Raw genomic sequence first — 15,489 nt, forward strand, 5'->3', positions numbered from 1 at the left:
CTTTTATTTAGAACTTTTGCGCACATTTTTAATTAAGCATGTAACAAAATATAAAATATTAATGTATAAAATATAAAACGTTAAATAGATGTGACAGAAACTTACCAGTTATCCTTTAACCTAATGTATCCTTTAACTTAAATTGTCCTTTAACCTAATGTGTCCTTTAAGAAAGAGCCACCATGGAGCATGATGTTTGCTGATGACATCATGCTCACAAATGAGGACAAGGAAAGGTTGGAGAGAGGTCTTTTTTTTTATCATATGAATTTATTTCTGATTTTTCCCAATTTAGTGGCCAATCGACCCCTATTTTAGTTCAAACCCCACCCTCGTACTGCATGTGTTCGCCAACTGCAGCTCTCCGGCCGGCAGTCTGGAAGGAGACGCCTCCCCACTTCCGTGACGAGGTGAATCCAGGCCGAACCACTGCTTTTCCCCCACACACCCAGAGACGCAGTCATGTGATGAACACAAGCCGACGCCGCCCCCTTCCCCAAGACAGCGCTGCCGATTATTGCTGCTTCATCAAGTCCGGCCATAGTCGGATCTGATGAGACCGAGACGCGAACCCCCGGTCCCCAGTGGGCAACTGCATCGACACAAAGCCGATACTTAGACCGCTACACCACCGTGGACCCCAGGAGAGAGATCTTGAAGATTGGAGAGAAGCACTAGACATTAGAGGACTAAAGGTCAACAGAACAAAGACAGAGTACCTGTGTATAATAGAATAAGCAAGTAGGAAGTCCAGGAGTGACCTTGGGAGGAGAAGATGTCCCAGAAGTTAACCAATTCACGTATTTAGGATCGGTGATACAGACAGAAGGCGGTGGTAAGAAGGAAGTCAAGAAAAGGACAGAATCTGGGTGGCATTCATGGACAAAGGTAGCTGGTAGAGTACTTGGTGACAAAAGAAGGCTGTTGAGGGAGGAGGGCCATGCTCAGTGGTATGGAAGCAGTGACCACAACAGAGAGGCTAGAAGCCACATTACAGGTAGCAGAGATGAACATGCCGCGTTGGTCCTTGGGGGTGACTAGACCACAAGAGAAGTGAAGAAGTGAGAGCTACGTTCAAGATCAGAGGAATGGATGAGAAGGTGAGAGAGACCAGACTGAGATGGTTGGCCATGTACAGAGAGGAGGCATAGACTATATAGGTAAGAAGGCACCATCCGGAGATGGTGTCTTGGATGAACAGCAGCCTGCCAGTTTGGCCGACACATACGGCCACTACTGCACGCCGGCTCCGGCGTTTCCCGCCACGCTGAAACCACATGGAGATCGGCGCCGCTTGGCCTTGGGTCCAAACTTCGCATGGTAAAAATACAGGCCGGGGACCTGTGTTTGTTCGTTGACCGTTGTTTTTTTTTTTGTTTTTTTTTTGGGGGGGGGGGGATTTTATTGTTTTATTGTGTGAAGCACTTTGTGTTACATTTGTTTGTATGAAACACACTATACAAATAAAGTCTGATTGATTGATTGATTGGTTGATGACTTGTGACTTTATTCTACTGTAGAAACAAAAACCTTAACAAAACACTGCAGATGGTTTCATCAGCAAGACGTTTATGTTGTCTCATGAAACGGGAGGAAGTTGCTTATCAGACCGCCACAGCAGCGCAGGACTAGCAAGTCTTACAGGAAGCAGTCTTACAGTTCCCTCCTAGCTGTCAAATCCCAGACTGGTTTCAAAATGCAGGTCCTGCTGGTTGCTCTGATCTGTACATCTGTTGTGTGGCAGTTGATGTGTAACTCTGTTTTGTGTGTGTGTGTGTGTGTGTGTGTGTGTGTGTGTGTGTGTGTGTCAGCTCTGTGTGGAGGACACGACTACTTCCTGTGTGCCACGGGGATATGTGTCCCCCAGAAACTGGTGTGTAACGGCTACAACGACTGTGACGACTGGAGCGATGAGACGCACTGTGGTAACACACATCCACACACATCCACACACATCCACACTCACACACACACACACATACACCATGCCAAGCTTTAGACAAATAACAGCGTTTTCTTGTAATTTACGTGTGTGTGTGTGTGTGTGTGTGTGTGTGTGTGTGTGTGTGTGTGTGTGTGTGTGTGTGTGTGTGTGTGTGTGAGTGACAGAGAGACAGCTGTAGGACAGGGAGGTGGTCGTCATAGCAACGTAAAACAGTATAGGATGGATGGGATTCTTGGATTGTCAGAAGAGAGAGAAACTTCTTTGACTTTAAAAAACAATTTGATACAATGTCACATTTACAGCAGCTTTGAAACAAAGACTCACACAAACAGACAGAAATAACATGATGTGAAACCATCATTACACGTTAATTTATCATCGTCACTCAACAAATGATGTCATTATCACACCACTGGTGTACAAACACACCCACGCTGCTCATTAATCTGTGACATTTAAATCAGTTAAAACGCTGGGCACAGCGACTGTTCCTTCACCCAGCTTCCCCCTGGCTTGTTCTGTCTGCTGATACATACTGACAGTTTACTTTCTGCTGATACATACTGACAGTTTACTTTCTGTTGATACATACTGACAGTTTACTTTCTGCTGATACATACTGACAGTTGACTTTCTGTTGATACATACTGACAGTTGACTTTCTGTTGATACATACTGACAGTTTACTTTCTGTTGATACATACTGACAGTTTAATTTCTGCTGATACTGACAGTTTACTTTCTGCTGATACATACTGACAGTTGACTTTCTGTTGATACATACTGACAGTTTACTTTCTGCTGATACATACTGACAGTTGACTTTCTGTTGATATATACTGACAGTTTACTTTCTGTTGATATATACTGACAGTTTACTTTCTGCTGATATATACTGACAGTTTACTTTCTGTTGATATATACTGACAGTTTACTTTCTGCTGATACATACTGACAGTTTACTTTCTGCTGATACATACTGACAGTTTACTTTCTGTTGATACATACTGACAGTTTACTTTCTGCTGATACATACTGACAGTTGACTTTCTGTTGATACATACTGACAGTTTACTTTCTGCTGATACATACTGACAGTTGACTTTCTGTTGATATATACTGACAGTTTACTTTCTGTTGATATATACTGACAGTTTACTTTCTGCTGATATATACTGACAGTTTACTTTCTGTTGATATATACTGACAGTTTACTTTCTGCTGATACATGCTGACAGTTTAATTTCTGCTGATACATACTGACAGTTTACTTTCTGCTGATACATGCTGACAGTTTACTTTCTGTTGATATATACTGACAGTTTACTTTCTGCTGATATATACTGACAGTTTACTTTCTGTTGATATATACTGACAGTTTACTTTCTGCTGATATATACTGACAGTTTACTTTCTGCTGATATATACTGACAGTTTACTTTCTGCTGATATATACTGACAGTTTACTTTCTGCTGATACATGCTGACAGTTTACTTTCTGTCGATATATACTGACAGTTTACTTTCTGCTGATACATACTGACAGTTTACTTTCTGCTGATATATACTGACAGTTTACTTTCTGCTGATATATACTGACAGTTTACTTTCTGCTGATACATACTGACAGTTTACTTTCTGCTGATATATACTGACAGTTTACTTTCTGCTGATATATACTGACAGTTTAGTTTCTGCTGATATATACTGACAGTTTACTTTCTGCTGATATATACTGACAGTTTACTTTCTGCTGATATATACTGACTATTTGTCTTCTGCTGATATATACTGACAGTTTAGTTTCTACTGATACATACTGACAGACAGTTTAGCTTCTGCTGCTATATATACTGACAGTTTACTTTCTGCTGATATATACTGACAGTTTTGTTTCTGCTGATACATACTGACAGTTTACTTTCTGTTGATACATATTGACAGTTTACTTTCTGTTGATACATACTGACAGTTTACTTTCTGCTGATATATACTGACTGTTTGTCTTCTGCTGATATATACTGACAGTTTAGTTTCTGTTGATACATACTGACAGACAGTTTAGCTTCTGCTGCTATATATACTCACAGTTTAGTTTCTGCTGATATATACTGACAGTTTAGTTTCTGCTGATATATACTGACAGTTTACTTTCTGTTGATACATACTGACAGTTTACTTTCTGTTGATACATACTGACAGTTTACTTTCTGTTGATACATACTGACAGTTTACTTTCTGCTGATATATACTGACTGTTTGTCTTCTGCTGATATATACTGACAGTTTAGTTTCTGCTGATACATACTGACAGTTTACTTTCTGCTGATACATACTGACAGACAGTTTAGCTTCTGCTGCTATATATACTCACAGTTTAGTTTCTGCTGATATATACTGACAGTTTAGTTTCTGCTGATATATACTGACAGTTTACTTTCTGTCGATATATACTGACAATTTAGTTTCTGCTGATACATACTGACAGTTGACTTTCTGTTGATACATACTGACAGTTTACTTTCTGCTGATACATACTGACAGTTGACTTTCTGTTGATATATACTGACAGTTTACTTTCTGTTGATATATACTGACAGTTTACTTTCTGTTGATATATACTGACAGTTTACTTTCTGCTGATACATGCTGACAGTTTACTTTCTGCTGATACATACTGACAGTTTACTTTCTGCTGATACATGCTGACAGACAGTTTAGTTTCTGCTGATATATACTGACAGTTTACTTTCTGCTGATATATACTGACAGTTTACTTTCTGTTGATATATACTGACAGTTTACTTTCTGCTGATATATACTGACAGTTTACTTTCTGCTGATATATACTGACAGTTTAGTTTCTGCTGATATATACTGACAGTTTACTTTCTGCTGATATATACTGACAGTTTACTTTCTGCTGATATATACTGACTATTTGTCTTCTGCTGATATATACTGACAGTTTAGTTTCTGCTGATACATACTGACAGACAGTTTAGCTTCTGCTGCTATATATACTGACAGTTTACTTTCTGCTGATATATACTGACAGTTTTGTTTCTGCTGATACATACTGACAGTTTACTTTCTGTTGATACATATTGACAGTTTACTTTCTGTTGATACATACTGACAGTTTACTTTCTGCTGATATATACTGACTGTTTGTCTTCTGCTGATATATACTGACAGTTTAGTTTCTGTTGATACATACTGACAGACAGTTTAGCTTCTGCTGCTATATATACTCACAGTTTAGTTTCTGCTGATATATACTGACAGTTTAGTTTCTGCTGATATATACTGACTGTTTACTTTCTGCTGATACATGCTGACAGTTTACTTTCTGTTGATATATACTGACAGTTTACTTTCTGCTGATATATACTGACAGTTTACTTTCTGCTGATACATGCTGACAGTTTACTTTCTGTTGATATATACTGACAGTTTACTTTCTGCTGATACATACTGACAGTTTACTTTCTGTTGATATATACTGACAGTTTACTTTCTGCTGATACATGCTGACAGTTTACTTTCTGCTGATACATACTGACAGTTTACTTTCTGCTGATACATGCTGACAGCTTACTTTCTGTTGATATATACTGACAGTTTACTTTCTGCTGATTTATACTGACAGTTTACTTTCTGTTGATATATACTGACAGTTTACTTTCTGCTGATATATACTGACAGTTTACTTTCTGCTGATATATACTGACAGTTTAGTTTCTGCTGATATATACTGACAGTTTACTTTCTGCTGATATATACTGACAGTTTACTTTCTGCTGATATATACTGACTATTTGTCTTCTGCTGATATATACTGACAGTTTAGTTTCTGCTGATACATACTGACAGACAGTTTAGCTTCTGCTGCTATATATACTGACAGTTTACTTTCTGCTGATATATACTGACAGTTTTGTTTCTGCTGATACATACTGACAGTTTACTTTCTGTTGATACATATTGACAGTTTACTTTCTGTTGATACATACTGACAGTTTACTTTCTGCTGATATATACTGACTGTTTGTCTTCTGCTGATATATACTGACAGTTTAGTTTCTGTTGATACATACTGACAGACAGTTTAGCTTCTGCTGCTATATATACTCACAGTTTAGTTTCTGCTGATATATACTGACAGTATAGTTTCTGCTGATATATACTGACAGTTTACTTTCTGTTGATACATACTGACAGTTTACTTTCTGTTGATACATACTGACAGTTTACTTTCTGTTGATACATACTGACAGTTTACTTTCTGCTGATATATACTGACTGTTTGTCTTCTGCTGATATATACTGACAGTTTAGTTTCTGCTGATACATACTGACAGTTTACTTTCTGCTGATACATACTGACAGACAGTTTAGCTTCTGCTGCTATATATACTCACAGTTTAGTTTCTGCTGATATATACTGACAGTTTAGTTTCTGCTGATATATACTGACAGTTTACTTTCTGTCGATATATACTGACAGTTTACTTTCTGCTGATATATACTGACAGTTTACTTTCTGTTGATATATACTGACAGTTTACTTTCTGCTGATATATACTGACAGTTTACTTTCTGCTGATATATACTGACAGTTTACTTTCTGCTGATATATACTGACAGTTTACTTTCTGCTGATACATGCTGACAGTTTACTTTCTGCTGATATATACTGACAGTTTACTTTCTGTTGATATATACTGACAGTTTACTTTCTGCTGATACATGCTGACAGTTTACTTTCTGCTGATATATACTGACAGTTTACTTTCTGCTGATACATACTGACAGTTTAATTTCTGCTGATACATACTGACAGTTTACTTTCTGCTGATAAATGCTGACAGTTTACTTTCTGCTGATATATACTGACAGTTTACTTTCTGCTGATATATACTGACAGTTTACTTTCTGCTGATACATGCTGACAGTTTACTTTCTGTTGATATATACTGACAGTTTACTTTCTGCTGATATATACTGACAGTTTACTTTCTGCTGATACATGCTGACAGTTTACTTTCTGTTGATATATACTGACAGTTTACTTTCTGCTGATACATACTGACAGTTTACTTTCTGCTGATACATGCTGACAGTTTACTTTCTGCTGATACATGCTGACCGTTTACTTTCTGCTGATATATACTGACAGTTTACTTTCTGCTGATATATACTGACAGTTTACTTTCTGCTGATATATACTGACAGTTTACTTTCTGCTGATATATACTGACAGTTTACTTTCTGCTGATATATACTGACAGTTTACTTTCTGTTGATATATGCTGACAGTTTACTTTCTGCTGATACATGCTGACAGTTTACTTTCTGCTGATACATACTGACAGCTTACTTTCTGCTGATACATACTGACAGTTTACTTTCTGCTGATACATACTGACAGTTTACTTTCTGCTGATACATACTGACAGTTTACTTTCTGCTGATATATACTGACAGTTTACTTTCTGTTGATATATACTGACAGTTTACTTTCTGCTGATATATACTGACAGTTTACTTTCTGCTGATACATGCTGACAGTTTACTTTCTGCTGATATATACTGACAGTTTACTTTCTGTTGATATATACTGACAGTTTACTTTCTGCTGATACATACTGACAGTTTACTTTCTGCTGAAACATACTGACAGTTTACTTTCTGCTGATACATACTGACAGTTTACTTTCTGCTGATACATACTGACAGTTTACTTTCTGTTGATATATACTGACAGTTTACTTTCTGCTGATACATACTGACAGTTTACTTTCTGCTGATACATACTGACAGTTTACTTTCTCCTGATATATACTGACAGTTTACTTTCTGTTGATACATACTGACAGTTTACTTTCTGTTGATACATACTGACAGTTTACTTTCTGCTGATACATACTGACAGTTTACTTTCTGCTGATATATACTGACAGTTTACTTTCTGTTGATATATACTGACAGTTTACTTTCTGTTGATACATACTGACAGTTTACTTTCTGCTGATATATACTGACAGTTTAGTTTCTGCTGATATATACTGACAGTTTACTTTCTGCTGATACATACTGACAGTTTAGTTTCTGCTGATATATACTGACAGTTTACTTTCTGCTGATACATACTGACAGTTTACTTTCTGCTGATACATACTGACAGTTTACTTTCTGCTGATACATACTGACAGTTTACTTTCTGCTGATATATACTGACAGTTTACTTTCTGCTGATACATACTGACAGTTTACTTTCTGCTGATACATACTGACAGTTTACTTTCTGCTGATACATACTGACAGTTTACTTTCTGCTGATATATACTGACAGTTTACTTTCTGCTGATATATACTGACAGTTTAGTTTCTGCTGATATATACTGACAGTTTACTTTCTGCTGATATATACTGAGTTTACTTTCTGCTGATATATACTGACTATTTGTCTTTTGCTGATATATACTGACAGTTTAGTTTCTGCTGATACATACTGACAGACAGTTTAGCTTCTGCTGCTATATATACTGACAGTTTACTTTCTGCTGATATATACTGACAGTTTTGTTTCTGCTGATACATACTGACAGTTTACTTTCTGTTGATACATATTGACAGTTTACTTTCTGTTGATACATACTGACAGTTTACTTTCTGCTGATATATACTGACTGTTTGTCTTCTGCTGATATATACTGACAGTTTAGTTTCTGTTGATACATACTGACAGACAGTTTGGCTTCTGCTGCTATATATACGCACAGTTTAGTTTCTGCTGATATATACTGACAGTTTAGTTTCTGCTGATATATACTGACAGTTTACTTTCTGTTGATACATACTGACAGTTTACTTTCTGTTGATACATACTGACAGTTTACTTTCTGTTGATACATACTGACAGTTTACTTTCTGCTGATATATACTGACTGTTTGTCTTCTGCTGATATATACTGACAGTTTAGTTTGTGCTGATACATACTGACAGTTTACTTTCTGCTGATACATACTGACAGACAGTTTAGCTTCTGCTGCTATATATACTCACAGTTTAGTTTCTGCTGATATATACTGACAGTTTACTTTCTGTCGATATATACTGACAATTTAGTTTCTGCTGATATATACTGACAGATTAGTTTCTGCTGATATATACTGACAGTTTAGTTTCTGCTGATATATACTGACTGTTTAGTTTCTGCTGATATATACTGACAGTTTAGTTTCTGCTGATATATACTGACAGTTTAGTTTCTGCTGATATATACTGACAGTTTAGTTTCTGCTGATATATACTGACAGTTTAGTTTCTGATGATATATACTGACAGTTTAGGTTCTGATGATATATACTGACAGATTAGTTTCTGCTGATATATATTGACAGTTTAGTTTCTGCTTTTGGGCCTGTTTCTCTTCTCATTGTATATGCTGCCCTTGGGGTCAATTTTTAGAAAACATAATACGTCTTTTCATATTTTTGCTGATGATTTGCAAATCTGTCTGCTTATAAAAACAAACAGCAGAGATTCTATACAGGCTTTGCTGAGTTGTTTAAAGGATGTCAAAACATGGATGGAGTTAAATTTCCTGAAATTAAATCAAAATAAGACTGACATTATTGTATATGGACAGCCTGATCTGCTGGATGGTTATGATGGCACTCTTGGCCCTTTAGCTTCCTACAGTCACTCTTCTGTTAGGAATCTTGGGGTGATGTTTGACAGCTCTTTTAGCTTTGACAAACAAATAAGCTCAGTAGTCAAAATACGTTTTTTTTTTCAATTACGACTTCTGGGAAAAGTAAAGGCCGATCTCCCTCCAAATTATCTTGAAGGGGTAATTCATGCATTTATTACTTCTCGTTTGGATTATTGTAACTCATTGTATGTTGACGTAGCTCAGTCGTTGCTTCGTCGCCTGCAGCTTGTATAAAATGCAGCTGCTCGCCTGCTGACAGGAAAGAGGCGACGTGATCACGTAACGCCTGTACCGGCCTCCCTTCATTGGCTTCCTGTCTGTTTTAGGATCCAGTTTAAGATTTTATTACTTGTTTTCAGGTCTTTAAATGGGCTGGCACCATCTTATTTATCTGAGCTGATACATCATCATACACCAGTCAGAGCACTCAGGTCAGCAAACCAGATGCTCTTACATGTTCCCAGATCCAGGCTTAAGAACAGGGGTGACGGAGCCTCTGCAGTGGCTGCTGCCCCTGATCTCTGGAACAACTTACCAGCACACATAAGATCTGCTCAGACCCTAGAGACTTTTAAATCTTGGTTAAAGACCTACCTCTTCTCACTGGCATTCAATTCAAGTTGAGCTAGACACCGTGATTTTATTGTGCAAATATACTTTTGCTCTTGTGTTTCATTGTTTACATTTTAATTTCTTTATTTTACTATGTCTTTTTTACATATATTTTTATATTCATATGTGTTACTTATTTTATATTGTATTTTAAGCTTGTGCAGCAGTTTGGTTCAACTGTGGTTGTTTTAAATGTGCTATATACGTAAATAAACTTGACTTGACTTGCTGATATATACTGACAGACAGTTTAGTTTCTGCTGATATATACTGACAGTGTAGCTTCGCCAGCAAGGAAGTTTAAAAGTTGCCACTTTGTTGCATTATTTTTTTTTGCATCCTGCTCTGAAAATAAAAGCAGTTCTTGACCACACTTCATTAAAGGAAGTAAACAATCTAAAAACCACCACAAAGTTCTTTCAGTCTTCTGCAGTCTAAAAAGCAATGAAAACCAGTTTGTATCAACCCACAGAAAGGACCTTCATTAGAAACAGTGTGATTAATTACAGAGATACAAGAATTCACTGCAGCAGCTCCATGTGGGACTCTCCAAACTGGCTTCACACTGTTGCTGATGTCAAGTTTTTCCTTCCAAACTGTGTCCATTTTATCGTTCAACTTATTTTTATTCAAAACTTCTGCACAACATCTGTAGAGCACTTTCCGCTTCACAGTATGCAGATCTAAAGCTTTTCTCTGGTTGACATCCAACAGTAAACCAGAACAACAGTCTAAATTTGGTAACAATTCAAAATCAGGAAACGGGTCCTCTTCATCTGGAAAACCCTGTCCTTCCCAAAGCATTTTTAACAGTTCATTATCTACCTCTGTTAGTTTTGCAGTCAGCCATTTAAAATGGTCCTCACATGGCGAACAGATTTCAGTCCAGTCAGTACAGCCACAGCTCCAGTCTACATCAATCCAGGTCCAGCTACATCCACTATCTGTCTGAGAGTTGTAGCACCAGCAGAGCAGAGTGTGCGATGGAGGCCTGGCGTCCCACCGTCCTGTATGCAGGGTCTGAAATTAACACTCGCCACTCGCCAAATGCAAGTAGATTTTCTGATTGGCGAGTAAATCTCAGAAGCCTACCCGCCACATGGCGAGTAACAAAAAAAGTAAAATCCAACCACTTAATCCCCCCATCTCTCTCGCTCTCTCTCTTTCTCTCTCCCTAGCAACAGCAATAGCATAGCAACAACATTAAACAGAAATTAACCAACCAAGGTGCATTAGAACAATAACATAGCAACAACAATAACAGAAACTAACCAATCAGAGTGCATTAGAATGTTGCTAGGCGCTACTGGCGGGTAACATTACACACACACACTCGAGAGGAACAATGACAGCAGCACCGTCACCCTCGGCACTAGCCTACTCTATTCTTTTAACTAGCGTTAGCCAGCAACACCAGTTACATGGCGATATTTAGAAGCCGCAAAACCACCATCAAAAAGACAACCATGCCCCGAAGAGGAGGAAGAAGCCACCATCACCACCAAACCGAAAAAATAAAGTTTAGTGAAAAGTGGAGGTATGACGATAAAGGAGGTGTGAGAGGCTGGCTGGAGTATAACGCACAGACCGTGATAGTGAGTTGCTCCGTCTGTCGCCAGGAGGCCAAAAACCCGTAGCAATTCATTTGTCATCAGTAACAAGACAATGAAGCTAGAAACCATCAGGGACCATGAGACCTCCAGACGTCACATTACCTGTATGAAGGCCTGTCGGGCTCAGTCGGAGCCTGTCCTCACAGCATCCTCCGTAAAGGCGCCAATAGCCATGTCCGAGCAGACCAGCAGGAGAATGCAGAACAGGTTTAGGACTGTGCAGGCCACGGGCAAGAAGGCCAGACCACTCTCCCACTTCCAATGGATGTGCGAGTAAGGGAATTTAGTTGTCATCTCAAAATATCCTTAAACAGCGTAAACAAAGTGCTGCTGTTAGGGCCATAAATATTTGGACAGTGACGCATTATTTGTAATTTTGCCCCTGTACACCACCAAAGTGGATTTTAATTGAAGTAACCAATATGTGATTCAAGTGTGGACTTTCAGCTTTAATTTAAGGGGTTGGACAAAAATATTGCATTAACTGTTCAGGAGTTACGCTACTACTACTACTACTACTTTTGGCTGCTCCCATTAGGGGGCGCCACAGCGGATCATCCGTTTCCATTTCTTCCTGTCTTCTGCGTCTTCCTCTGTCACACCAACCATCTGCCTGTCTTCCCTCACCACATCCATAAACCTCCTCTTTGGCCTTCCTCTTCTCCTCTTCTCTGGCAGCTCCTTATTCAGCATCCTTCTCCCAGTATACCTAGCATCTCTCCTCCACACATGTCCACACCATCTCAATCTTGTCTCTCTTGCTTTGTCTCCAAACCGTCCAACTTGGTCATTATCCATCTGCAGTATATGGTCACCCCATTTTCAGAGGCTCAAAAGTAATTGGACACTTGACTAACAAGTGGTTTCATGGCAAGTAAGCCCTTTTCCATCATTAGTCCATGGCACATTAAGCAGATAAAAGGTCTGGAGTTCCTTCCAAGTATTTACATTTGCATTTGGTAGCTGTTCATGGGAACTCTTAACATGAAGTCCATAGAGGTGTCAATACAAGTGATGGAGGCCATCATTAGGCTGAAAAAGCAAAGGAAATCTATCAGATGGATAGGAAGCACTTCAGGAGCGGCCACATCAACATTTTGGTTCATTCTTAAAAAGAAAGAATGCACTGGCAAGCTCAGCAACACCAAAAGGCTTGGAAGACCACGGAGCACATCTACAGTGGATGATCGCAGAATTATTTCCCTAGTGAAGACAAACACACTCACAACATATAGTGAAGTCAGAAACACTCTTGAGAGGTAGGGGTGTCATTGTCCAAGTCTACAATCAAGAGACGCCTGCATGAAAATAAATGCAGAGGGTTTACGACAAGGTGAAACCCACTGGTGTCACTTAAGAACAGGAAGGCCAGATTAGACTGTGTTTAAAAACATCTAAAAACCTCCCCAGTTCTGGAACAAGGTTCTCTGGACAGATGAAGCAGTCATTAACTTGTAGCAGAAGGATGGGAAGAGGAGAAGTGTGGAGAACAAAAAGAACAGCTCATGATTCTCAGCATACCATATCATCTGTCAGACATGGTGGAGGTAGTGTTATGAAATGGGCATGTATGGTTGCCAGGGGAACTTGGTCATTGGTGTTTATTGATGATGTGACTACTGACAGAAGTAGCAGGATGGATTGTGATGTTTATAAAGGATAAACCATTTGCTCAGATTTAGCCAAATGTCACAAAACTGAGAGGACGGCGCTTCATACTGCAGAAGGGTAATGACACAAAACAAGCTGAGAAAGCAACCCAGGAGTCTCTCAAAGGCATAAAAGTGGAATATTCATCAGTGACCAAGTCAGTCACCTGACCTCAACCCAGTTGAGCATGCTTTTCATTTGCTGAAGATCAAACTAACCGCCAAAAGACCCACAAACAACCAGCAACTGAAGGCAGCTGCCGTTAAGTCTTGGCAGAGCATTTCAAAGGAGGAAACTCCGAATTTGAAGATGCCGATGGGTTCCAGACTTCAGCCAGTCACTGACTGCAAATGATTTTCCTCCAAACATTAAATATAATTGTTATAATCAGAGTTATGTTTGTTTGTCCAATTACTTTGGAGCCTCTGAAAATGGGGTGAGGCTGTATATCCATGGCTGTAATTCCTGAACAGTTAATGCAATATTTTTATCCAGCCCCTTAAATTAAAGCTGAAAGTCTACTCTTCAATCACATCTCAAATACTTCATCTCAAATCCACTGTGGTGGTGTACAGGGGCAAAATTACAAATATTGTGTAACTGTCCAAATACTTATGGACCTAACTGTAGCTGTAGCTAATGTTTGCCAGCTAGCACTAGTATGTGACACCTAGCTTGCACTAACGTTAGCTGTGTGCTAGCTTCAACACCATGAAACAGGTTAAAACTGATTGGCGGTCCAAGCTCAACTCAGACACACTCTGGGATCTACTGATGGTGCAGCTGTCATCTCCCGAGATCAGGGAGTAGGAGCCAACCAGTGCTGCTGATCTGTGGCACCAAGACTCTGTCAGCAGCAGGAGGCCAGACTCCATGGGCGGTGCAAGGAGAGTGGCTGCTGCAGAGTGAGAAGTAGTCTGGGACGGGCATGTGGAGCCTCTCGAGTAGTTATAATAATACTGCAAATAAAACATGAAATCATACTTGTAACATTTTATCTTTTAACCACTGACTAATTTTACATAAAAATATTTCTGCTTCAGATCTGCTCTTGTCACATGTTTAAAAGCTCTTATTCAACACAATACCTTATTCTCTCACGGATATGTACTGAAAACGTATGTAAGGCACAAAAAAAGGCTACTAATTCTTTTGGCTGGTAAAAAATATGCTTGGCCGGTAGATTTTTTCATCTACCAGTCCCCTTGGCCGGTAAGCCAAAAGGTTAATTTCGGACCCTGTCTGTATGTCCATTCTGGATCCACCAATCACACATTCCTCCAGTAACCAATACAGGGAGACTAATGGCTCCAAACATCTCTTTTTAAAAAGGTGCCAAGCCTTAAAACTCCCTTAAAAAAATCAGGCAAAGAGGACAAATTTTAAAAACTGGAATCCATCAAAAACAGTGCAGTGTTGAATCCTGTTATTCTTCTCAAAATGCTGCTTGCAAACTCCTTCCAGACTGGATAATTAAACCCAGTCAGATATTTCTGTGCAAATTGAAAACGAAAAGTTTGCCACTGTACTTGCTAGATGTACCAGGCCTTGCCCCCCCCTCCCGCCTTCCTTTGGTAAGTAAAACACACTTTGAGGTAACCAATGCATCTTATCCCAAAAAAAAAATCAACTAAAACTGCTTGTAATTTTAGGAGTAAACCAGTAGGTGGCTTCATACAAGCTAAACGGTGCCGTAGTGCTGATGCTACAATATTATTAATGACTAGAGCTCTTCCTCTACAAGACATTTAAGGGAGCAGCCGTTTCTACTTGTTTAACCTTCCCTTCATCTTCTCTAACATGCCCTCCCAGTTTCTCTTAACCATCTCTTCATTACCAAGATAAACACCCACATATCTGATACCATCTTTTTTCCATCCTAAACCCCCTGGTAAAAACGGAAGACCACCAGATAAATTTCCAACCGCCAGTGCTTCACTTTTTC

The 15,489-nt window shown here is 38.9% G+C and overlaps 1 protein-coding gene across 1 annotated transcript in view; it reads left to right on the forward strand.

Moving 5' to 3' along the window:
* corin (corin, serine peptidase) overlaps positions 1–15,489 on the forward strand; it is a 109,601-nt gene that overhangs the window by 43,936 nt on the left and 50,176 nt on the right. Inside the window, exon 6 of the mRNA XM_056300461.1 lies at positions 1,812–1,925. Coding sequence (XP_056156436.1) covers positions 1,812–1,925 — 114 coding nt within the window. The remainder of the gene's footprint in view (positions 1–1,811; positions 1,926–15,489) is intronic.

This window comes from Lampris incognitus, chromosome 20 (assembly GCF_029633865.1).
Source record: "Lampris incognitus isolate fLamInc1 chromosome 20, fLamInc1.hap2, whole genome shotgun sequence".
NCBI lineage: Eukaryota > Metazoa > Chordata > Actinopteri > Lampriformes > Lampridae > Lampris > Lampris incognitus.